Genomic DNA, 27,816 nt, shown 5'->3' with positions numbered 1-27,816 from the left:
GAGATTAGGGATCAATCTCACTATCTAATGTATATCCCACGCCTAGAACGAGATTACTCACATTCCTTCACCTTGATGAACACTAGATGAAGGACATGAATCTCCAAGGTGATCTTCAACAATCTTTAATTCCCTTAATTCTTCAGAGTGCGAAGTGTAAAGAAAGAAAAAGTGAGAAGCGTAAAATGGAAAACTGATATAATCCCTTTCAACTCCTTAACCCACATTTAACTTTCTAGTAAAATAATTAAATCATAGTTACACTTTCCTTCCCTCAAATATTAAAATAAACATATTTAATTAAAAATCATATATTTCATATAATAAAATGCACTTATTAAAACTAGCCCAATTAATTATTAAAACTATAATTAATTTATTAGCTAAAATCTTGAGATGTTACGTTAATTTGAATTTATATATAGATGAGAGATTTACTTGTTCCAAGAGTTCTTAATGATAGATCAAGTCTACAAATTAAAAAAATAAAAATTATTTAATATTTTGTTTCATTAATTTAAAATGATGGATATTCATGAAAATATTTTATATGTTAATTTGAATTTATATGTAGAAGAAGAATGCACTAACTCCAATAGTAAGTATCTATAGACTTAATATACTTAATAACTCATGTTTTGCATTAAATTTTAATGATTTAACCATTAAATTAAAACGTTATTAATGTATTGATAAAGTCTACAAACTTTTAAAAAAGTAAAAAATCATATGATACTTTATTTCATTAATTGAAATTGACAAATAATCATAAAAATATTTTATTTATTGATTTTAATTTATATAACGAAGTATCATATATTTTCAATTTTTTTTAATGATCAAGATTAAAAACTAATCATGAGCACTATTACAAGATTGTTACTATTATCTCATTCACAACTATAAAAATCACCATCATTTAATTTACTACTACAAGTATCACTACTATCATTGTCATCGTTATCGTTGTTGTTGTTGTTGCCACCATCCCTTACAAGATTAAAGAAGGCAAAATCATAATAAAGGATGATTGGATTTGAGTGAACACACTATAAAAAATGTTATATATAGTGACATACAAAAGTGTCACTATAGGTATAATATATATATACATATATATATATATATATATATATATATATATATATATATATATATATTTGACATATAACTATACACAATTTTAGTATTGATTTTAAATGAAATTTAACAACATATTTTGTGTGTCACTATAGCTTATACACACAATTTTTAACAATATATCAACATATATTGTATTTGTTGTGTAGGTAAAAGTAGTTTTTAATGACAATTTTTATATCACTATACGACAATTTTCTTATAGTGAGAGAATATCAAAGAAGATTAGAATTAAGGATTGGGATCAAATACTATTTTGTGAAGAAACAACCTCTTGCAACATTCTGCATCACGAATATGGAACTCTAAAATGAACAACGATGAACATTTTGGTTTGAGAAAACATCTTGTCAATTGCGAAATCCACAAAACACATTTTTGTTGGTGCGAAAATATGAAACAAGAATGAAGATCTTAAATTTTAAATGTGAGCGAGTGAAAATATTTTAAAAGATTAATTGTATAAGTGAGATGCCACATTATGTTATAATAAATGTGCTAATAACAATCTTTTATTTTAATATAATGTTTAAGATTGATAGTTCTCAATTATACCAGATATAGATAAGACCAAAATACCATAAGAGAAAATCGAAGAATCCTCAACACAAATATTTTAAGGAGTGCTTGGCCAGGTTACAACAACCTAAGTCACTCCACATATACTAAGATTATTGGACCCTAATGGGCCTAAATGCATTAAGATTAGTATAAATAAGTGTAATCAGCAACTGATAAAGGTATGTTTTCATAATTACTAGTTTGATTAGTATTGAAATCTCTGAGGCCGAGGACTGACATAAGCTTTGGAGTGCCTTTTGCAAGTACCCCACTCTTTCCCTACGATATATCATAGAAGATGAAGACCCAATAGAAGTAGCAAAATTACCGGAGTACCCTTATGCAGGTACATTTTGGCACCCACCGTGGGGTCGATTTTGAAGGCTTGCATTGTTTATTTATTTTGCAAGAAGAAGAGTTTGTTGAAGATGGTTACTACTAGGAAGAACAACCACTCGGTTCAACCCGAACAGGACTCGGGGCTGATTGCTATGGAAGATCAAACTGATCTCTCAGATGCTGTGAATATGCTTCGTGAAGAAATAGCAGTTGTCAAGCAAGCTCGAGAAAGAGACGCTCAAGAGTTTGAAGCAATCAGGAAGGAGAATGCCGAGTTGAGAAGCTTGAACAAAACTTGGAACACTACCAAATAGCCCAACAATAAGGCCTCCTTATATCACGTACCGACAACTCCACAAACACACGATCCTCCCATGCAGTTGTCAACCATTCCTGGGAAACCTCCCCCTCGGACAGTGGCAGCACCCGGCTCATACAAGCACCCTTTCACTCAAAGCATTATGGAGACAACCATATCTGATAGCTGGAGAAGTCTTCCTCTAGAGAAGTACGATGGATCCTCGGGCCCCGATGGCCATTTGAATGCATACCTCACACATGTTACCTTGCTAACAGAAGAAGATGCTGCCTTGTGTCGTCTCTTCCCCACTTCATTAAAAGGACTAGCATTGAGCTGGTTCATTAAACCTTCCCCCAGCTCCATAAATTCATTTGAAGAATTGGCATCTTTGTTTACGGTGCAATTTGCTACAAACAGACCTTACCAACTGACATCATTAGTGTTGGCCAACATCAGACAGGAAAAGAAAGAATCCTTAAGGTCATTTATGGATCGTTTTAACAAAATTGCAATAGAGATAAAAAAACCTGAACCCGGCTGTTGCAATGGTTAGTTTGAACACAGTGTTGAAACCCGAACCTTTTGTAAACAGTTTATGCAAAAAACCTCCGTTGGATATGAATGACTTGAGGAGAAGGGTTGAAAAATACATGCAAATGAAGGAATTAACTGAATCAAGAAACCAAGCTAGAGCCGAAGCTATGCCAAGCAGAAGAGAAAACGAAAAGGAAAATTACCAAAAGAATAAAAGGGAGGATACCAGAAGAAACTATCAAGTAAAAAGACCTCGTTACACTGACTACACCCCACTAAATACAAGCAGAGCAAGGATATTAGAACAAGCCCTGGCATCGGAAATTTTAAACATCCCAAGAAGAACCCATACACCCCCGAGGGAAAACCTATCAAAATCATGTTCATATCATCAGAACCATGGTCATTCAACAGAGGAATGTGCCGCTTTAAAAGATAAAGTGGAGGAGTTGATAAAATAAGGACAGCTGAAAAATATGTCAAAAATCAAAACACTAACCGAAGGTACGATAATGTGAAAAACAGTCACACACAAAGAGGAAGAGAGACAGTAAAAAAAGAATGTACAGTCGGAAAAGGAGTCGGTCAAGAGAAAGAAAAAGAGAAACAAACTTTAGAAATCAAGAAAAGAGAGACATCAACACTATCTCGGGAGGATTTACAAGTGTAGGAGCAACCTACTCCGCTCGAAAAAGACACTTGAGAGCAGTTAAAATAGTAAATTTTGTAGAAAAAAGGAAAAAGAAAATGCCCACTATAACTTTTACAAAAGAAGATTTCAAAGGAGTAGACCGTGATCAAGACGATCTTATGGTTATCAGTGTGGAAATCAACAATTGCATCATCAAGAAAACCCTTGTAGATCAAGGAAGCTCAGCTGACATATTATATTGGAAAGCATTCAAGCAAATAGGAATTCTAGAAGAAGAAGTGAAACATTATGATGAACCGCTGGTAGGTTTTTCTGGAGAACGAGTGACAACAAAAGGGTTCATCGACCTTTACACTTGCTTCGGTTACAATCAAGATATTTCAAAAACTATAAAGATAAGATATATTGTGGTGAATGCAAATACTTCTTATAATATTTTGCTAGGAAGACCGTCGATCAACGCATAGGGAGCCATCGTCTCAACACCACATCTAGCCATGATATTTCCTGGAGAATCACAAAAGGTAATTACGATTCATCTCGATTAGAAAATTGCGAGAGAATGTTATATGGCCAGTTTGAAAATATGACTGATGGTGAAAGTAGAAGTTAAGAATGTACATATGGTATCACCAGAAACTGAAAAAATGTTAGACACCACAAACTTGGATCCACGGTTGGGAAATGAAGACCTCAGGGTGGAACCAAATGAAGAAACTTTACCTTTTCGGTTGGGAGATAAAGAAGGGCAGGATACATATATCGGATCTAGACTTGAGAATGAGGATAAAGAAATGATACAAGAGGTAGTAAGAAAGAATAAAGAATTATTTCCATGGACAGTAGAAGATATGTCTGGCATCGATCCCACATTCCATTATCATCGGGTAGCAATATGCAAAGAAGCAAGACTAGTAGCTCAATGCAAAAGAAAAATGGGAGAAGAAAGAAGAAGAGCAGTAGAGATAGAAGTATAGAAATTGGTAAATGCACGGTTCATACGAGAGGTACAACACACAACTTGGTTAGCAAATGTAGTAATGGTGAAAAAAGCCAACGGAAAATGGAGAATGTGTGTAGATTACACGGACTTGAACAAAGCATGTCCTAGAGATGCTTACCCTCTCCCCAATATTGACCGACTTGTTGATGGCGCTGCAGGCCATCAAATTTTTAGTTTTCTAGATGCATATTCGGAGTATAACCAAATTAGAATGAACCAAGGAGATGAATCAAAAATAGCTTTTATAACAGAATCAACAAACTATTGTTACAAGGTAATGCCTTTCGGTTTAAAGAACACGGGGGTAACTTACCAAAGGATGATGGATAAAATATTCCACAAACAGATCGGCAGAAATGTTGAGGTCTATGTAGATGATATGGTGGTGAAATCAAACAGTGTAGAGGAACATATCAAATACTTACAAGAAGTATTCAAAGAAATTAGAAAATACATGAGACTCAATCCCGAAAATGCGCTTTCGGAGTTCAATGAGGAAAATTCCTTTGGTTTATGTTATCGGCTAGAGGTATACAGGCAAACCCAGACAAGTGCCAAAGAATACTAGATATGAGGAACCCAAAGAGTATAAAGGAGGTTCAACAATTGATCGGGAGACTCACATTGTTGTCCCAATTTATTCCCAGGTTATTGGAAAGAACCAAACCAATACTGAAATTGCTTAAAAAAATCAAAGAATTCCAGTAGACTAAAGGATGTGAAGAAGCAATTCAAACTCCAAAGGAAACCTTAGCCTCCCCTCCAACATTAACAAAACCAAATACTAGCAAGGATATTATTATGTACTTATTGATCTCTGATGAGGCTGTAAGTGCAGCTCTAGTTCAAGAAGAAAAGGGTAAACAACAACCAATATACTTTGTAAGTCGAACCTTACACGATGCCAAAACTCGTTATCAATTGATTGAAAAGGCGGCATTAAGATTGGTTTATGCAGGAAGGAGGTTGCGTCAATATTTTCAAAGTCATAATATTGTTGTTAGGACATATTGCCCTATTGCTAAAATCCTAAAAAAGCCCGAGTTAGCAAGAAGAATGATGGCATGGGCAATAGAATTATCAGAATTTACCATTCGCTATGAACCATGAGGTCTAGTTAGGGCAAGGTGTTAGTGGATTTTGTAAATGAATTACATCCAAAAGAGATAGTTGAATTGGTGTGGTGGAGCCTTCATATAGATGGATCCTCGAATAATCAAGGAAGTGGGGTTGGTATCATATTAGAAGGACCGAACAAATGCTCAATCAAGCAATCCCTTCGGTTCAATTTCAAAACATCCAATAATTAGGCCTAGTACGAAGCTTTGATAGCTGGTCTTCGGTTGGCCAAAGAAATGAATGTACAAAAGATTAAATGTCACATTGACTCGAAAGTAGTAGTAGAACAAATTAAAGGAACATTCCAAATAAAAGAACCACACCTACTGAGTTACTTCCATATTTTTCAGAGAATGAAAGGTGACTTCGAAGAAGTACAGATTCAACACATACCTCAGAACGATAATGAGAGAGCAGACAAGTTAGCCAGATTGGCCAGCAGCCGAAAACTCGGGCATTTGAACACTTTGCTCCAACAAGAACTACAAATTCCAAGTATAGAAACAGGGGAATGCTACCAAGTTGAGACCTTAGAAAAAGGATGGATGAAGAATATTTTGAACTATATGAACAAAGGCATATTACCACAAGATTCCTTGCAAGCTAAGAAATTAAGAATAAATGTGGCTCGCTACGTACTCATTGCAAGAGAATTATATAGACGAGGATTTTTGTTACCCCTGTTCAAATGTTTGACGATCGAACACTCTAGTTATGTGTTGAGAGAAGTACATGAAGGCATATGTGGTTTTCACTTGGGAGCGAGAACAACTGCAACAAAAATTTTAAGGGCAGGATATTTCTGGCCGACATTAAAGAAGGATTGTGAATACTTTGTTAAAAAATGCAAACCATGTCAACAACATGGTAATATCATTAGAAAACCTGCTAAAGAGCTACACGGTATAAGCTTCGCATGGTCATTTGCTACGTGGGGAATGGACATCCTCGACCCATTCCCCATGACCAAAGGACAACTTAAATTCCTCATAGTAGTTGTCGATTTATTCACAAAATGGATAGAAGCAAAACCACTAGCAACCATATCAACATCAAACATCCAGAAGTTCACGTGAAAAAATATCATAACACATTTTGGAATACCTTACGCTATAATCACTGATAATGGGCTTCAGTTTACTAACAAAAGATTCAACGAATTCCTAATGAACTTACATATCAAGCATAAAACCACCTCGACAGAACACCCTCAATCAAACGGACAAGCAGAATCAGCTAACAAAGTCACACTACCATAATTGAAAAATAGATTGGGATTGGCAAAAGAAGCATGGGTCGAAAACTACCTGAAATTCTATAGGCATATAGATGTACTCCATAGTCTTCAACAAAAGAAACACCTTTTAGACTCGCCTTTGGAAATGATGCGATGATTCCGGTAGAAATCGGAGAACCCTCATACAGATGAGTTTATTTTCAAGAAAAGGATAATTCAGAAGACTTAAAAACAGAACTTGACTTATTAGAGGAAGGGAGGGATAAAGCCCTCATCAACGCTGAAGCATGCAAAAGAAGGATGATGAGAAGATTTAACTCAGGGGTGAAACCTTGAGAATTTCACAAAGGCGATTTAGTTTGGAGAAGCATAGGGGAAGCAAGGAAGAATCCAAGGGAAGGAAAGCTCTCGACCAATTGGGATGGACCATACAAAATTAATCAAAACCTACAAAAAGGAGCATACAAGCTAGAAGAATTAAATGGAAAGTTAATCCTAAGAACATGGAATACTTCACATTTGAAAATGTATTACAGTTGAAAAACCTTTTATTTTGGTGTACTCTTTTCCTTGCTTAGCTTTTTATCCCTAAAAGAATGTGAAAGGGTTTTTGATAAGTAAGGTTTTTAACGAGGCACCTCGGTGAATATAATACAAGAAGTTTTTCACGTTTAACAAACGCGTAAACTCAAGACCTCGGTCGAGGATACACTCGATCGAGCGTACAAAACAACTCAAGACCTCGATCGAGGACACACTCGGTCAAGCGTACAAAACAACTCAAGACCTCAGTCGAGGACACACTCGGTCGAGCTTGAGAAACAACTCAAGACCCTCGACCGAGGACACACTTGGTCGAGCGGGTAAAACAACTCAAGACCCGTGGTTGAGGACACACTCAGTCGAGTGGGTAAAACAACTCAAGGCCCTCGGTCGAGGACACACTCGGTCGAGGACACACTCGGTCGAACGCGTAAAACAACTCAAGACCCTCGGTCGAGAACACACTCGGTTGAGCGCGTAAAACAACTTAAGACCTTCAGTTGAGGATACACTCGATCAAATGTATAAAATAACTCAAAACCTTCAGCCGAGGACACACTTAGCAAGTGCGTAGAAACAACTCAAAACCCTTGACTGAAGACACCATCAGTCAAGCGTGTAAAACAATATCAAACTCTCAGTTGAAAACACAAAGCAACCAACTCGATCATGAAGAACTTCAAACAAATCAAAATACCTTAACTAAAGATATAGTTGAATAAATATAAAATCAGACATTTAAGACACCTCGACATAAGACCATTAATTGAAAAACTTTTTATTATTTTTAAAGACCCCTCGACCTATTTGTTTTTAAAACTCCTCGGCCTATTAAACTTGTTTTTAAAGCCCATCGGCTTAAGGCCTTTAATCAAAACTTTCCAAATTATAATATTATGACATCTCGGCCAAAGAACTTTGGACAAAACCTTTTTGAAGTTATTATAGACCCTTTGGCCATGAAACTTTTTCATTTAAGTGATGGCATCCTTACTTGCATGAACTTGAGATGATGAGCAAGGAGGAGGACACCTTCTCCAAGGATCAAGTTCTTCAAAGGTGGACCAAGGTTTTAGGGTGGATGATGATGGAATGGACGAAAATGAAGGTTGGGTAGAAGGTGTTTGAGGAAATGCTTGAGAATGGTACTCTAGGGTTGGCTCACTTCATGATGATGAAGGCCACTTCTAGGGTTGTTTCTCTCAAGGTGGAGATGGTAGGGTTTGGCCGAAAATAGCCAAGGGTGACTAAGGAAAGATATAAAGGCACTAAAGGCTCTCTTTATATTCAATATCCAAAGTATTTACAAGGTGTGGGGTGTTGGGTATTTATAGGAGGGGAGGCATCTAGGGTTGCATTTGGAGTAGGAAAATGCATTCCAAATGAAATGCAAATGAACCCTAGATGCAACTTGGTGGCCAAGGATGGAATCTTTGGGTTTAGATTGGCTATATCTAGGTGCATGATAAGACCATGCAACCTTTGCCCTCCACTTGGGCCTAAGTCTTTCTAACACCAAAAATAGATCCAATGAACACAAAAAAAAATGCGTCACCCTTCTAGTTAACACCCTAGCCCAAAATTAAAAACCCTAATCATCTAGAGCACCCCATAATACAAGGGTAAAAAGGGAAATACAAGGGAAAATAAATTCTAAGTCCTAAACACCCCAAAATACAAGGGTAAAATTGGAAATACAAGTAAAATAAATTCTATGATTAAAAAGAACTTAGGAGCTAAGGTCCAAAAGTGGCCTCACTAACCCATTCCTCTTGCCTCCTTTAATATATCACCTCTTGGTCTTCTCGCCCTTAGTGTTATTCCATCATTCCCTCCCTCTTGAAAAGGATTTGACCTCAAATCAAGAGGTTCCTCATGGTGGGCATCATGACCAACAAAAACATAAAAATAAGCATTAGAGGTAATAGTATATGATAGAAATGGAAAGTGTATCCTAAGAGGAGTTCTACTAAAAATGCTAAAAAGATTGTCTAAATTAAAAGGAATAGACTTTCTAATGTTAAGGATAGGATCCTCCCCACGGTAAAGTCTAGGTGTATAACTAAAACCTAAAAAGGTAAAAAGACTAAAACTATAGCACACTAATGTATTAGTCCTAAAAACTAAAATATCTTGTTGGAAGTGCCCAATGTAATGACCTAGGTATGTATTGGAAAATAAAGAAAACTTAACTAAAAAATTACCTAAACAACTTTGTATTGCATAATTTGTTAGATACATATGAGAAAAAGGTGTTAAGAGGAGTATAGGAAACTCATATAATCTAAGTTTATCTTGTAGGAAAGTATTCAAGTTAAGTTCAAATAAGTTTGAACTTCCTTCAAGATCAAAAATAGAAGATACAACACCATGAGATGTATCCAACAAACCATACAAACCAAAAGTTGGGTGCTTTATGAAGAAAACTAAAGTAGAAAGAGTCTTAAAGAAAGAAGGCTTATCTTCCTTGGGCACCACCAAGGAAGTAGCACAAGAAGTGGGACTAAGTGAAGTCCACTTCTTCTTCACTAAATCTTGAAGTTGAGATTCTTTTTCTTTAAAAAGGATTTGTTTTTGAATATCCACTTCATGACTAGTGGCAACGTGAGAGAAAGAGTTAAGGTCTTGATGAATGAAGAAAGTCTTTTTAAAATCATTTTCAATGGGAAAGTGACTCTCTTCAAGCATAAGCCCTTTGGAAGAAACATTATCCTCCTTACTCTTCTCTAAGAGTGTTGGTTGTTGTTTTTCATTTTCTAGCCACTCTTTAACCTTCTCTATACTTTTCTTTATTTTTTCTTTCTTTTCTATTTTCTTTTCTTTTTCTTTCCTTCTAAGTTCCTCCTCTCTTGTTGTATTTTCTTGCTCATGCATACTCCTAGGAACTCTAACTTCTTTGCCTTTTTGAGATCTAGCTGGAACAATCCTAGGTTGGGATCCACTAGTTTCTCTCCTCTCAACTAATTTTGCAAGTAGTTGTTTTATTTCCTCATTATTTTTTTCAAATTCTTTTTCTTTTCTTCTCAATTCTTCCTCTCTTTTTATATTTTCCTCTTCTTTTTTTCTTAGGTACTCTTTGAGTTGCCTAATTTCTTCCTTAACACTAGACCTAGTACTACAAGAGTTATGACCATGGACACTAGAATGATCACTCATATTTGATCCAAAAAGGTTTTCACAAAGTGTTTTCAAAAAGGTTTGAAAAAGTTTTCACAAAGAGTGAGTGATAAAAGGGTTTTCACAAAAAATGATTTTCAAGGTGCAAGATAGGTATGAAAAGGCCTAAGTGTACAAAGTGAACTATCAAGGGAGGTGGACTACTAAGAATCACTTAAAAACCAAGTCTTTTCAAGTAAAAATCACTAAGCCTTTTCACACTTTTCTCACAAAAACAATTTTCACAATACTAAGGTGTGTGATGTGCACGCCCCCCTAGTAGGCAAATGAAGCCTTCTAAACGAAACAAATAAACAATGTAAAGTCCTAGGCAAATATACTACCAAAGCTTTAAAGCATGCAAAGGAAAGCACTTAAAGCATATGCTAGTCGGATTCCTAGGTGAAGGTTTTCAAATCACCTTCAAACTACACGAAATTACTACCAAAAAATGAAGAGGTTTAAAATGGCCAATTACAACCCAAAATGGAAGAAAGCAAAGGCCAAATACAAGAAGGCCAAAAATAAAACAAGAAAGAAACAAGTAAGAAAAAGAAATTGTTGAATCTTCAAGTCTTCAAATCTCCACCCCTTCACAATGAACACCCAAGGTTAGCCTTTCAATGGTGTTTGCACTCTTTGATTTGGTGTAATCCTCCAAAGTTCCTTGAACTTAAATCGGACGGCCCCTCCACTCAATCCACCAAGAAAGTGTGTGGTGTTTAGAAGCTTTCCTCACCTAGGTCAAGGAGAAAACACAACCCAAGAGTACAAGAGGCCAAGGAAGAAAACTAAAAAGGCACAATTAAAAAGGATAAACTCAAGTGGATTTGTTGAGACAAACTTAAGAGTAGAAAGAAAGACTCAAAAACTAAAATTAAGGCACATTAACAAAAGGCAAGCACACAAAAGAGTAAGTCCTAGAATGGCACTAGAATAGAATTCAACAAGTAGGCTTAAAAGAAAATAATGCACTTAAGGTGTTTGATTAAATGTCTCATAAGGTAAATAAGCATTGTCCAATGGTCCAAGATTAACTCCAAGTGCCAAGGTATGAAAATTTTGGGTCCAAACTCCACAAGTCTAGCAAAGGTTCCTTTTTTCTTTTGTCTTTGATTCTTTTGATTTTGTTTCTTTTGTTTCTTTTGACACTTGACTAGGTCATGGTTTTGAGGTCCAAAAGTCCAGCCAATACTCTTTTTTTTTTTGAATTTTATAGTTCTCCTTTGCTTGGGTTTTACACTTGTGTTTGTTAGTTTGATGAGTAAGTCCTTGGATTATCTTTTTAGCAACTTACAATGGCTTAAAGAGTCAAGTTTTGAGTGTCTTCTTAAGGTTTTTAATGTGCAATGTCCAGCAACAAGAACTTGCACATAAAAGGCATTTTCATACTCAAAACATCAAACAATACATAGGCATGTTAAGTGCACCAAGGAATACACAAAGTGGCCAAAAATTTTAAAGCAAGTATGTGCAAAGAAATTAATCACACATGATATTTTAGGAATGTAGAACATGCTAGAACTAATTAGCATGCATGATTGACTCTCTAAAGCACATCAAGGACTCACGGCCATTTTATCAAACAAGTGGCATGCATGTCATTTTTTGTTCATTTCAAAGGCTAAACATAAAAACTTGGAATTTCTTTCAAGGTAGTTCAAAGGAAACAAGCTTATGACAAAACCATATGGATTATAAAATGAAAAACATCATTATATCATGCAGCCCAAAAATTTCCAGCAACTCAATTTTAAAGAAAAAATGGTAGGAACCCTAGAAAGGAAGCCTAAAGCACCAAGATGATTCACAAGAATGATGAGGCATGAATCAATACATGAAAAGGAGGAATAAGAATCATGACATATGACAAGATGATGACTCAATCACGCACAAAAATTTAGACATTCAAGGAGACACAAATGACATGACCGAAAATACCAAAGATGGAAAAGTTACCCTTGAAGAACCAAGGCTCTAGATACCACATGATGGCATCCTTACTTGCATGAACTTGAGATGATGAGCAAGGAGGAGGACGCCTTCTCCAAGGATCAAGTTCTTCAAAGGTGGACCAAGGTTTTAGGGTGGATGATGATGGAATGGACGAAAATGAAGGTTGGGTAGAAGGTGTTTGAGGAAATGCTTGAGAATGGTACTCTAGGGTTGGCTCACTTCATGATGATGAAGGCCACTTCTAGGGTTGTTTCTCTCAAGGTGGAGATGGTAGGGTTTGGCCGAAAATAGCCAAGGGTGACTAAGGAAAGATATAAAGGCACTAAAGGCTCTCTTTATATTCAATATCCAAAGTATTTACAAGGTGTGGGGTGTTGGGTATTTATAGGAGGGGAGACATCTAGGGTTGCATTTGGAGTAAGAAATTGCATTCCAAATGAAATGCAAATGAACCCTAGATGCAACTTGGTGGCCAAGGATGGAATCTTTGGGTTTAGATTGGCTATATCTAGGTGCATGATAAGACCATGCAACCTTTGCCCTCCACTTGGGCCTAAGTCTTTCTAACACCAAAAATAGATCCAATGAACACCAAAAAAATGCGTCACCCTTCTAGTTAACACCCTAGCCCAAAATTAAAAATCCTAATCATCTAGAGTACCCCATAATACAAGGGTAAAAAGGGAAATACAAGGGAAAATAAATTCTAAGTCCTAAACACCCCAAAATACAAGGGTAAAATTGGAAATACAAGTAAAATAAATTCTATGATTAAAAAGAACTTAGGAGCTAAGGTCCAAAAGTGGCCTCACTAACCCATTCCTCTTGCCTCCTTTAATATATCACCTCTTGGTCTTCTCACCTTTAGTGTTATTCCATCATTGTCCACAACATTAAAAACCTTATTTAAAAACAATCATTGGTAAATTCTATATTAATTGCCTTGGCCAAAAATTTGTCAGGGCGAAATTTTTATAACCCCACAGTCAAAAGCATAGTCGTTATATTTTATATTGAAGTTGAATTTTACGTTTAAAACCTCTCCTCCAAAGGCTTCGATGAAGTTATGTTATATATATATATATATATATATATATATGCTCATAACTGCATGATATTCAATAAGGTTCAATATTCATAATATTGTCGAATTACATGAAGACAAACAACACAAAAACAAAGCACAAAACACAATATAAAGGCCTAAGCGTCTATGTCATTCACAGGAGTGATACCATGGGGAACAACACTCTCGGCATCTTGGCTCGAAAGAGGAGGGGTAAAGGCTTCTTCAACAGTGGCATCATCTGGAATGTCATCTAAGCTCATAAATCGCCCCCTGTAAAAGTCCTTTCCGAGGTCAAATTCAAAATCTGATGGGACATTGAGAAAATGAACAGCGTGGCGAACAACATGATTAAAACCTTCCTCGTATTCATTATAAATCCTATCCTCGGCATCGGCCTTATAAGCTTCAAAATCAATAACAACCTTGTTTCGATAGGTGCTCACTTCTTCGAGTTGTCGGTCAAAATCCTCCACCAACTTAGCCTTGGACTCTTCAGACTCTTTCAGCTTCTCTTGAAAGTTACTCACCAAACCAACAAGCCTGTCGCGATCGGACCTAATCTTCTCAACCTCAGAGGCAAGATCTTTATTTTTATCAAGGGCCGAAGCTAATGCCGTTTCTGAATCCTTCAAACTAGTATGAAGCGTATCGGTCTCCGTGATTGGCTCCATGAAGAGAATTTATGCTATACCCATAGACAGACCCATTAATTCACACCAAAGAGACCACTTAATCATAGAATTCTCTTGTGAAAGGAAATCACGTCCTTCGGGAGAAAGAAACCCTTGGCTAAATACTTTTCGGGTATTGATGGTAGACACCAAAAAATTACTCAAAGATAAAGCTAGGGGCAAAGTACATGACCCAATAAATGAACCACTCGAGGGTTTCTTCTTTTTTGCACGTTTCTCAGCATCGGCCTCAGTCACAATACATTCGGTAGACCGACTTTTGGGACCTTTCTCTTTGTTCTTTGGGGCACTCTTCTTCTCAGCCTAAGGGGGAACTATGTCCACGATAGGCTCAACTGGACGAGATCCAACCCGAGGAGTACCACAAGCAATTACAGCAGCTGTCTCGGTCTCAACTCGAGCACGCTCCTTGCGAACCTAACGAAAAGAAAGAACGTTGGCACCAGAAGAAGCCATAATACCTGCACAAAAAGCAAGTTAAAATCAAAATCATTGTTATAAAATATGAATAAATATATATAATAGAACAATGAATACCTTCAAGATCCCGGGTAGGGTTCGGAGACTTGAGTAAATCAATGAGTCGTCGGCAAGGAAGATCACGAGGAAGACTCTCCAAAAAATTTAAATCCGAGGACTCCTCGGGAGATAAGAAAGAAAGAAGAAGCACATCATATTGAAGTTGGACTTGAGTCCAATAAAAAGGAAACAAAGGGGCATCATTACTATCATAAAAGAAAGAGCGAACCCTTGGATGAATGCAAACCTTGAAAAACCCCACTTTAAACTTCTTGTAGGATGAGGAATAAGGCTTTAGAAGTTTCTGAGAAGAGACTCGGGCCAAAGAAACCCATTTAACCTGTTCAAACAGGCGAAAATAATAATAAAAAAGAAACAAACTAGATGTGGCTTTTACATGGATAAACTTGCTGAGACTCCAAAAGGCTTGCATGGATGTCCAACTATTTGGATGTAATTGAGTAGGTGCTACATTTAGGATTTGGAGAATACTAGTGAAGAAAGGATAAAAAGGAAGAACAATGTTGAGGTCACGAAAAAGATAATCATACATGTAAAAAAATTGCCTCAGTTTGGTATTCGATTGGCAAGCAAATATATAATCTGGAGTAGAGGAGACATCAGTTTTACAAGTCCTAGCATAAATAGGGTATGGTTCGTCCTTGGAAGGGAAGGAGGATACTTCTACAATGCCTATGAAGTTTTCTAAAAGTCTAGGGTCACAAAACCTAGAATTGTATGTAGCTACCTCAAGATGAACCCATTCAAACCCCGATACCACTTTAGACTTACTATCATAAAGAGGATCTATATATCCATCTTCGTCCTCTGTAGAGAAGAAACCTTCAACATGATTTAACCTTTCAGATGAAGATGAAGAATCCATGGATGACTAACGACGAGATTCATTATTCTCAAGTGAAGACAAATGAGAAAAAAGAGAAGAAAAATTGGAAGTAGAGAAAGAACCCATTACCTATAAAAAGCAAAGGAACAAAGGAAGTCTTCGGGTAAGACAAAGAGCACAAGAAACCAACGGTAAATAGGAAGAGAGTCTTCGTCCTCGGACAACAAAATTTTCAACATCAGAGCAAATAACATGGTAAAAATAAATGAGTATTTATAACTGCGATGAAAAATGAAGGGAAAGATTGTAACTGTGGAAGAAAATATGCACAAATGTTTTGATGATGCCAAAGTGATTATAAAACATTGAAGAAGAATCAAGGTTGAGCTAAAGCAAGTTGATGCAAGAACAAGATCTCAAGTGGTACATAGATAAGTCTTGTCAACTTAGCTAAGTATGTAAAAGAATTTTTTAGAATTGCGAGTATGCTTGGCCTTGAGAATAAGTTTTCAAAAATCTCAAATTAATCTCTTTAAATTTAAACAAGTTTTTAATCTTTTGAAAGTAAGTAAAAATGTTTTCAAAAGACTTAACAAAAACTTTAAAGAATAGTTCAAATCATTTCTTAAAATACATTTGTGAAAGAAATTATTGAGATGAAGTTTCCTACATAAAAGTTTTTGAAACAATAAAAAAATATGTTCTGGTAATCCATTACCAGACCTTGTAATCCATTAACGGACCTTGTAATCCATTATCAGAACAGGAAACTTCAAATTTCAAATTCTAAATACAAAATGTGTTCTGGTAATCGATTACCAGACCTTGTAATCGATTACTAGAAGATAAAATTTCAAAATTTGAATTTTAATTATACGTTTCAAATATTTTGAACTTAAACCGTTGTAATCGATTACCAAGTCTTGTAATCGATTATCAGAGCCTATTTTCTGAAAAATTATAGAAAGTTACAACTTTTCATGAAAAAATATAACTTAAGAAATAATTGTCTATAAATACTTATAATTTTTCAGAGAAAGGTGACGAACTCTATTGTGAAAATCATTTACAAAAACTACTTGGCCAAAGTCATTTGCAAAATCTCTAAAGAGTTCTTTAAGATCATGAAAGTGTAATATCTAGTCTTCAAAGAGAGTCATTCTGTAAAAACTCAATTGATCATTGGATCTGTAAAGGACAAAGGATTTTTCTCCTTGTTGGTATTTGAATCTCAACACAAGGAAAGGGTGTTCCGAGGTGTTGGAGGATTCAAGTCTTGTAAGGTTTACAAGAGTAGTGGAAATCTCAAGTGAGAGACTTGAGGACTGGATGTACGCAGGATTGGCCGAACCAGTATAAAATCAAGTTTGCAATTTTTCTTCCCTACACTTTTATTTATTTGTTATTTGATTTTGTTTGAGTTGTTCTACATCATCATTCTTTACATACAAATTTGTCTAAGGAAATAAATTGATAAGAAAGTAATTCGAAAAAGTTTTTATAAGAGAAAAATTTAAAAAACTTAATTCACCCCATCTTAAGTTAATTGAGGCTAAGTGACTAACACTAACCTTTCATTTACTTCCAATCTAATGGCCTTAACCTCTCAATTCCTCGTATTCATCCTGAGCAAAAACCCCTCCGTTTAAAAAAAAATGCCTCATTTAAGAGGCCTCGTTTCCGAGGAAATCATGACACTTTTAAACAATTTCAAGGCCGAAAACACATTTGATCATAGGCACAAACGTTACTGACACACAACACTTAATGCAAAGGGAAATTTTTGTTGTTTTCATACATACAAATAAGAAGTTCTTATAGCTAAATCAAGTATATGTTTTTACCCCGATGAGAAAAAACATTAAAAAGGGTTGTAGGAACATTCATTAGTAATGTCAGCCACCTTTTTGGATAAAGCAGTGGAAATACAACAAAATTGGTGCATGTAAGAAAGATTAGTGAGTCCTTTATATCCATGGTACTAACATTACATATCCAAGTGGTTAACAAAATGGGTTCTAGTCTAACGTAAATGAGTAGACACACGTGTATATATATATATATATATATATATATATACCTTATTCGTATTTTAAGCTTTCTTCAATTATTAATAATAACAAATAATTATTAATAATCTTGAAAGCTTGGGGACATATATACTGGATATAGATAAGACTAAAGTACCATAAAAGAAAATCGAAGAATCCTCAACATAGATATTTTAAGGAGTGTTTGGCCAGGTTACAATAGCCTAAGTCACTCTACATATATCAAGATTATTGGACCCTAATGGGCCTAGTTGTGGGCCTAAATCCATTAAGGTTAGTATAAATAAATGTAATCACCGACTGATAAAAGTACATTTTCATAATTACTAGTTTGATTCTGAGGCCGAGGACTGACTTAAGCTTTGAAGTGCCTTTTGCAGGTACGCCACTCTTTCCCTAGGATATATCATAGAAGATGAAGACTTAGCAGGAGTAGCAAAATTACCGGAATATCCTCGTACAAGTACAATTCTTATATTAAAAATAACATTTTCACGGTGTACATCCTCCCAACACATATATATGCAACAAATTCACTTATTTAAAAAAATAATTTTTAATGAAATTATTTTACTAAATAACTTAAAATTTATATTAAATTTAATAAATTAATTAAATTAAAAGTTGTTATAAATATTTATATGGGAACATAATAGCTCCTTAGTGGAAACAAGACCATTAGGTTTCCATTTCTGGCAGCCCCGCATGAGGGTGAGGAAATCGCACTAATGGAAGCAATCTGTTGGGCCAAAGATCTGAATTTAAGGCATGTGACTTTTGATATAGACAGCCAACAAATTAGGTATTTTGGCTAGAATAAATTAAAAAAATTATTATTATTTAAATAAATTATTTAAAAATTAATTTACTAAAATAAATTATTTTGGTCACGTGGACACTCAAAAAACGTTACAGGGTTTGACATTTTGCATGTAAGGGTAAAAAAAATAAGAAAACGTCAAGACAAAGTGATGTTTTATGCATGTAGAAAACGCAGAACCCAACCAAAAAATGTCACATGCATTGATGTTTTTCATGCAAGCAAAACGAAATCGAAAAATATAGAAAACGATGTCTTTAGTGGGTATTTGGTGAATTGAAAAATGCCATATATATTGACGTTTTTCTTACAACCATGGTGAACCAAAAAACATCATACATATTGATGTTTTTGAAGCAACAAAAAACGTCACATGTGGTGACATTTTGCAGCATGCCCAATTGTCAAGTATTCCATGTGTTCATGGGTTAGCTTACTCCTAACTCAAACCACCGTAATGATGTACCATTTGAAATGAAAATAGAAGGAAAAAAAAAGAAAGTAATTATTTTTTTTTAGTTTTAATGCAAATAAAAAGGAAAAAAAATAATGAACATCATATTTTACTTCTTTTCAATTTGAAAAGTAAGGGCAAAAAAAGGAGAGGGATCAATTGACAGTGGGTGTCAATTTTTTTTACGCATGTACTATTTAATAATTTAAAAAAAACACAAATTTAATTAATGCAATTAGAAGTTTTATAAAATATATTAAGTTTAAAAAATTAATATAAATGAAAAAGTAATTTATACTTTACCCCACTATTTTATTTTAATGTGTAATATATTATTTAAAAAAATTAATTGATAAATGTCAAATATAATACTAAAAAATGTTTAAAATATATTAAATTTAATATCTATGAGTATGAAAATAATATCAAATAATTAAACAATTAAGTTTGTAAAATACATATTTTGAAAATGTTATTAAATGATACAAGTGTAATAATTTGACAAGTACTAATATTAAAGAGTATTTAAAATTTTAAACATAAATGTTTAGTTGGAGAATTTAAAACGTGGAAAAATTAGTAGAAGAGATTAAGATCAGTGCACTGTAGACTATATGGATTATTTGGTTGTGCATGTGCCACTTCAGCCTCTGAAAATAAATGCAGACTAGTAATTATAATTTGTTTAGATTTATGCCACTTGTGCAATTTTTTTTAAAGCATGTGTTGAATATTTTTCCATGTGATTTTATACTTTATTAAGATAATAATATCTACATTAAAACTAAATAAAATATTTATTTTTATTTTATTTCCTTCTATTTTCATTTCAAATGTTACATGCATCACCGTAAGCTAACCACGAACACAAGGGGTACTTGGGCATGCATGCTGCAAAACATCACTCATTGTGATGTTTTTTGTTGCTTCAAAAATGTTAAAATGTATAAGAAAAACGTCAATATCACCAAATGCCCACTAAAGACGTCAATATATGTGACGTTTTTCAATTTCGTTTTGCTTGTATAGAAAACATCAATGCATGTGACATTATGTGATTGGATTCTACATTTTTTGCATGCATAAAACGTCACTTATATTATTGACGTTTTCTTCATTATTTTACCTTTACATGCAAAATGTCAAATCCTATGACATTTTTTAAGTGTCCATGTAGCCAAAATAATTTATTTTGATAAATTATTTTTAAAATAATTTTTCATTTTTTTAATTTATTCTAGCCAAAAGGCCAACAAATTATGCTTAGTATCATAAAAAATTCGGTCACATTATTAATAAATGTAAATCTTTCCTTCTTATTCTTCGTAGCTTCTTATGTCACTTTTTACATTCACAAGTTAATTATGTTCATAATTTGGCTAATATTATAGAATGCATTATTGCTCTTATAATTTATAGATATATATTCTTAGAATAGTAGATTTGAGACTAACTCAACGTTACAAAACCGGTTTATAAGATGAGGACTGATTTTCACTTATATATTATTTAATTGCCTAATCTTTAGTCGATGTGAGACTTGAGTTTTTCCCAATACACCCCCTCACGTCCAACACTATTGGGCTTGGTATGTGGATAAATGGTGGGTGACCCTTTTTAATGATTTAGAATAGGTGGTCCTTTTTAATGATTTAGGATAACTTTGATACCATATTAGAATAGTGGATTTGAGTCTAACTCAACCCTACAAAACCTGCTAAAAAGGTGAGGGTTGTTTTTCACTTATATACTATTTAATTGCTTAATCTTTAGTTGGTGTGAGACTTGAGTTTTTCCGAATATATATTATCTATATTTTCACAAATTTTCAATGAAATAAGTTAAATATAATTTTATATAAAAAAACCTACATTGATTAAATATCATCTTAATACTTACACATATATTATTTTTATTTTATAACTTTAAAAATATTTTGTGAAAATAACAATTAAAAATATATTTTAAACATATAATTAATTTTAACAATATTCATAATTTTAAAATAATAATCAAATATGTAAATCAAGAGATAAACTATTAACATGTAATATATTTGAGTTTATTAAGGAAGATAAGTGTTTAATTTAACACAAGAAAAGAGATGTATAATATTTACATATCTAATAGGAAGATAGTATAAAAAATGTTTTGATAATAATTTTTTTTATATATATATAATGGAAGTTAATGGATCTTTAGTGAAAAATTTTAAAAATGACCAAGTGTTATATATATATATATTAAAACATGTAAAAAGAGGAGATTATAATTCTTAACATAATAAAGAAGATATTGTAGTATTCATATCTTTTGAAAGGGAAGTATAATTTACTTAATTATCAATGATAATATTATCATCCTTTATATATATATATATATATATATATATATATATATATATATATATATATATATATATATTACCAATAATAAATTTATCTCATAAAATCGACATAAATCTTATGAGTTTTTTTAATTTTAATTTCTTACAACTTTAAAATTTGAAATAAAATATATATTAGTGTTATCGGTTAAAATATCATAAAAAAATAATATTTATTTAAAATATAATAATTTAAATATATACAACTTCTTTTTTCTACAAATAAATAAAATAATATATCTATATGAATTAAAATAAAAAATGAAATTTAAATAAATTAATTAATAAACATAGGATGATATGTGACGTATGTTTATGTAATAAAACTTTTTTTAATATAAAATAATAGATAATAAATAATGGATGATAAATTATAAATATAAATGATAAATTTATTCAATAAATTATCTTATGAACTAATATTATAATATTTTTATTTTTTTTATTTTTAACGAGTCAACTCAAGTTTATCAAACTAATTCGCAACTCATCATGGGATGATTTGGGTTAGGATCTTATCTTAAATCAAGTCTAGTCTAACTCAATTTGTTTTACACATGTAATAATTCACACAAACAATATGCATAATATTATGTTTGTGTTTATCTTTTTTCATCATTAATAAATGTAATAAATGATGTGATATAAAAGATAAACAAACAAATTGATGTTTGTAACATTGGGTAGGTTGTGATGGTCTCTGGTCAGATGTTTAGTTGACCTTAGGAGGAAAAATATATAAGGTTTTCTACTTTGAACAAAGTTCATAATTTATTGTTCTTCATAAATTTTAAAGAGAGAGAAGCTCTAATTCTTCTTCCTTTCTTCTTTTTAGGTTCTTCTGGAGTGCGAGATTCGTAGCGGGGAGTGTCGAATTCAAAGCTTAAGCTAAGAATCAGAGGCTTGAGGCCATGCAAAGATTGGAAGCTCGGGGTTCTCCTTTCTTGGTTTAGCTTAAAATCGAGGTAAGAGAAACTAGAATTGTAGGTTTTAGTTGAAATGTTGGGTTGTTGAATGAATTAAGAACTTAAAGTCGGTAGAATTTTTGAAATCTGTAGCTGTGAGGATGGATTTGAAGTTGGTTGCATGTTAAAATTGAGGTTTTGATGTTCTTGATGAAAGGTTAAAATGTTGATGATTTCTTTGAGTTTTGGATCATGCATGTTGCTTCTCTTGTGATTCCTAGGTTGCATGAATGAATCTAGTGGAGATAATGAGTTGTAGATAGTGTTTAGGAGGAAAATTGGTGAAATGCAGGTGAGGAATGAAAGGGAAGTCATGAAAATGCAGAAAATTTTTGTACTTAGAATTGTAGCCATGGGAGAAAATGGGATGGTTGAGATCAGTGCCACAATCATGGTTGAGTATTGTAGCCGTGGGAGGAACTAGGATGGTCGAGACTCAATGTCCTAGTCGTGGTTGAGCACTACAGCCATAGGGAAAACTGGGCTGGCCGAGACCTAGTGTTAGAGTGTTGAATTGAGCACTGCAGCGACAGAGGTAAATGACTGAATTTGGTCTTAAGGTCTTCATGAAAGTTGTAGCCTTAGATGTTAGATTTCTAATGGCTTTGTAATCACCTGAAAAATAGGTCTAGGACTCGAGTTATAACCTTTTTAGCGAGTAAAGGTCAAACTGTCAACATTTAGACAAACTATTACGATTTTTACAATTTTCAACAAGGTAGATGATGGAATTAAAACCTGAGTTCTACATGAAAGTTGTAAAAAACATTCTTGTCTTTCATATGAGATAAGTATGAGTATCATGATATGAGTAGTATAACTTCTTGTGGGTTGTTTTATGTGAAGGTTGTCATTCTACAATAAGTGAGTTTGATAAGTTATAAATTGATACATGTCATATGATGGGTGAATTTGGTAAATATGAATAGAATATTTGTGTTTATTGCATGTTGCATGATGCAAGATGATGATAATAAGCATTGGAATGCTATATTTGTATAGTTTAAATGGTGATGAGAATTATGTATGATTGATATGTTGTTATTGAATGAATCGTTAAACATTGGTATACTATATTTGTGTAGTTAAAATGGTGATGAACATTGATATGCTATGTATGTTTGGTATGCTATTATTAAATGAATTCTTTAGCATTAATATACTCTACTTGGTGGTTATTAAGCATTGACATGTTATTCTTGGTTGAAGTGTTAAGCATTGGTATGTTATACATGACTGATGTTGTTGATCTCTATATCATTGATTGGATGTGATGTATATACTAGATGCATAGTGAGGTGTTGATCTTGAGAATGAGATATGGCATTAAAACATGATGGCTAATGTAGGACTTGAGGAGAGAAAATTATTTTGAAAATTGAAGATCTCACATAGGATATCTTGAAGTGGTGCTCGAGTAGGCCACTATTTGAAAAACCCTTCATGAGTAGGCGTGTCTCTTAGAGTAGGTTTTGAGGTGTGTTAAGTCTCCTCCAAGTAGGGATGGCAACAGGGCGGGTCGGGTACGAGTTTCATGATACCTGTCCCTGTCCCCGGGAGTCAAACTCATCCTTGTTTCCGAATCTGTACCTGTCGGGTATATGATTTTTATCCCCATCCCTGTCCTCGTCGGGTATCGGGTATACCCGTACCCGTACTCGTCAATTTTTTTATTTTTTATTTTTTGTAAAAAAAAATGATATTTTTAAATTTTTTTTTATTATATTATAATTATAATTAGGTTATTTCTCTATCTCATATTATAATAAATAATCACACATAAAAAAATATTAAAATTCTTTAATATAATTAAATTGAAATCGGGTATTAAATTAAAAAGGGGAATGGAGACAGGTACGGGTACGGGAAGGGTAAGTACATACTCGTACCCATACCCGATTTAATATATTGGTTTTTACCCGTACCCGTACCCGATCAAACTAGGTATTCCCCGTCAAAGTCGAGATGGGTTCGGGTATTGCCTGCAGGTACGGGTATATTTGTCATCCCTACCTCCAAGTCCTTAGTTAATGGTTGAGTAAGATAGGAAGTCGAGGGCTACAACCCGTAACTAAGTACTTGAAAAGGTTGCCTGGTTCCTTGAGGATAATTAGTAGACGAATTTTATATGTGAGTTGGTAATGCATATCAAGGTCCTGGTAAGCTTATACCCAGTTGTACTATTCTCGACGGTGAAATTGGACTTTCCTAGTGTATGTGATGAGACTCGAGAAACCAAAAGAGAGATTAATATCTAATTTTGCTATGAATGACTCGACACGTCGGGCGTGAAAACTATTGGATTGGTTTGGTAGGGTAGAAATCACTTAGATTGTTCATGTTATTAGGAGATCTCTGTAGATGAATGTATGACGACGCATTGGTTGATATGTTGCATATAATGTATGTTGAGGTGTGTTCATATGCATTGTTGATATCTTGTGTGACATGTTCATATGCATTGTTGATATCTTGTGTGACATGGTTTGGATGAGATACATATTTGCTCAGAGTGTTGTAGTTTTCTTATATGATTGTGGGGTGAGGTCGTATGTATTATATAATTAATTGTTTTCTATATATATACATGTTTTCAAACTCTAACTTATCTTTTTTGTTTTCATGGTGGTTGGACTGCGATGATCATATATTATATGAGAGCAAATCAGGGCTAGGTATGAGGAGTTGTTGTTGGCAGGGGTGTGATTTTTGTTGATGGTGATGCTACTGTGTGTAACTTGTATAATTGTGCTTGACCGACAGTTAAGATTCTATACTATTTTATACTAGATGACTGTACATATACGATATATATTTATAGAATCATTTCTTAACTGCTTTAATACTTACATACATGTTATAGTATGCATATCCATATAGGATGAATATAAAATCTTAAGCATATGAGTAATAATGCTATTATTTAAGGATTTCACAAAGTATATCAATTATGGTGGGATGTTACAATATGTAAAATTTTAAGTATTGTATAACACGAAAAAAATTTAAAATAATTGTTTTTTTAATTTTTTAATATAATATTAATTACCTTTTTCATTTACAGGTTGATAATGACACTTTTAAAAAAATTATTACTGTATTATTACATGATTTTTTAAATTTATAATAAATTTTTTATAAAATTACTATTTTTTTTTATATATTTATTAACCAAACAAAATTTAAGACGTTTATACAAAGAATGGAATAAGATATAAAGGAAGTCTATCTTATTAATAAATAAAGTATTTGACAACAAAATTATCCTTTCCAGTATTTAAAATAACTACATGCATAAGACGCTTGACACCATTAATTAAATTAAAATAATTTCTACCAATTATTTCATGTTTCATCAATTTTGATTGTCATAAAATAAAAAAGAGGGTAAGGTCTATTATTCTTGTGACATCAACTATCAACACACGTGTATTTGCTATAGAATCATGTATATAAAATATCGTTGTCGCATACAATTTTTGTTCATATCTTTGATATCTAATGTTTTATTACATTAAATGAGTTTAACTTTATCGAGTTAATGACTATAATATCATGTACGAGTATAATTGTCGCTCGCGAAAATTTGAGAGGAAAAAAGATTATTTATCATTATTTTAAAATATGTTATTTTTATTTTGATTCATCTTAGCTCCAAAAATTTCTTTATTTTAATTTTTGTTTAATACAAAGTTTAAATATATTGTTATTACTATAATATATATATATATATATATATATATTGTATAAAATTAATTTTAAAATCTTTATAAATTTATTTTTCTTTTAATTTAATTGCATTTTAATCCTTCTAGTTGCAATTTTGGTATGTAAGGGTTCATTTGGTTCAAAGATAGAGGAATCATAATTTTTGTTTGCTTGATAAATAAAATAGAAAATAACTTAGATGTGAGAGATTTTAAAAATAAGTTTACTTTTATATCTTTATAATTTTAAATTTAATAATATAAATAAAAATATTTTAGATATTATATTGACATATTTTTTAAAAATTTCTCTTTCCTCCAAATTTTATTAATATCAAGAGAAAATTAAAATTGGATTAAGAGTGATTTTGCTATCCTTCTCTTTAAAAATTGAACCAAACAAGAAACCTTTTTAAAAATCTGTGCCCTCCAATCAAACATTATGTAAGGTTCTAATTAAGAAATTTTAGTCTCTTAAATATTATAATTGTGTAATTTTGGTCATCAACTTTTAATTAAACAATTTTATTTTCTCAAGTATCACCATTATATAATTTTTGACCTATTTAAGTTACATATATTATCATTTTCATTCATGTGTTAAATGATATATTTATTATTACTAAAATTACTAATATATAACTTGAACATGTAAAAATTTGTATAATTACAATACTTGAGAAACTAAAATCACATAATTGTAGTACTTACTAAAATTACTTAATTAAAAATTAAGGATCAAATGTACAATTGCAATACTTAAGAAACTAAACTTACTCAATTAAAATTTGAGATATTAAAACTGTACAATAATTATAATTGAGACGAAAAAACACATTTAAGTATTTTCTTTTCCTTGTTATTTAGTTTTTAATCTTTGTAATATATTTATTTTTATTTTTATTCCTATAATGTTCTTTATATTTTTGGTTAATCTTTTGGAAAAAAAATATAGAAACTAACAAATTATTTTATTGTTTTCGGGGAGAAAGAAATAAGTGGAAAATAAGAGAAAGAGAGAATGAAATTTCTCATTTATTCCGTAGAGAAGATAAGTGAGAAAAAAAGGATAAAGTTTGCCAAAACTTAATATTAAAAATTATTTTCTCATGTGATAAAAGTTTATGAGAGAAGGAAGAAAAATATTGTGAAACCTATTTAGAAATTGAATGACATTTATTTTTTTATTTTTTTATTTTAAATTATATTAATATGTCATCAAATATAAATATGCCTTTATAAAATATATCCATTTTCCTTTCTCTTATATTTCTTTCTTACTTTCAAGCAAGTTAAAGTGTATTGATGTTTTACTCATTCTATCTTCATTCTTCTCTTTTACTTTCTGCAGCATTTTTTACTCTCAAAATCTTTAATCATTCAAACAAAACATAAAAACAAATCATAATTATATTACAATGACAAAACCAAACATAATTAATATGTTACTAAGACTAAAGTAAAAATAAAAACTAAAATAAAAAACTATAAAGATCAAAATAATAAAACTCATATTATATGGATAAAAAATAAAATAAAATGATAATAAAATAATATAATTTAAGTTGCTCATTAAAAATATAAGTAATAACAAATAGGGTCGTATCTAGGAATTCCGGGACTTTAGGCAAAAATTAAGATAAGGACCTATGTTAATATAGTCTAATAATTTTTATGTTATTTTTCTGGCTTTTTGAGTTGTAAAATTATTTATTAAAATTTTATAATCAAGTAATTCTAACATCTCACTCTCAATAGATAATAT

At 32.5% G+C, this 27,816-nt stretch overlaps 1 protein-coding gene across 2 annotated transcripts; it reads right to left on the bottom strand.

The window, feature by feature from the left end:
* Positions 1–13,619: 13,619 nt before the first annotated feature.
* Positions 13,620–16,689, bottom strand: LOC145958832 (uncharacterized). 2 transcript variants are annotated; one of them, XM_083076375.1, is made up of 2 exons: positions 14,840–16,689; positions 13,620–14,763 (listed from the first exon to the last, which is right to left on the bottom strand). In XM_083076375.1, exons 1-2 carry the CDS (start codon positions 15,705–15,707, stop codon positions 14,720–14,722), a joined length of 912 nt encoding a protein of 303 aa, XP_082932501.1. In that variant the 5' UTR covers positions 15,708–16,689; the 3' UTR covers positions 13,620–14,719. Both variants share the same exon structure in this region, with proteins under 2 accessions (XP_082932501.1, XP_082932502.1).
* Between the last annotated feature and the right edge of the window lie 11,127 nt (positions 16,690–27,816).

Source organism: Cajanus cajan, chromosome 6, assembly GCF_000230855.2.
Source record: "Cajanus cajan strain Asha chromosome 6, NIPB_CcT2T_4, whole genome shotgun sequence".
Classification (NCBI taxonomy): Eukaryota; Viridiplantae; Streptophyta; class Magnoliopsida; order Fabales; family Fabaceae; genus Cajanus; species Cajanus cajan.
The sequence above is the reverse complement of the archived record's forward strand: the minus strand, read 5'-3'. Positions and strand labels throughout refer to the sequence as shown.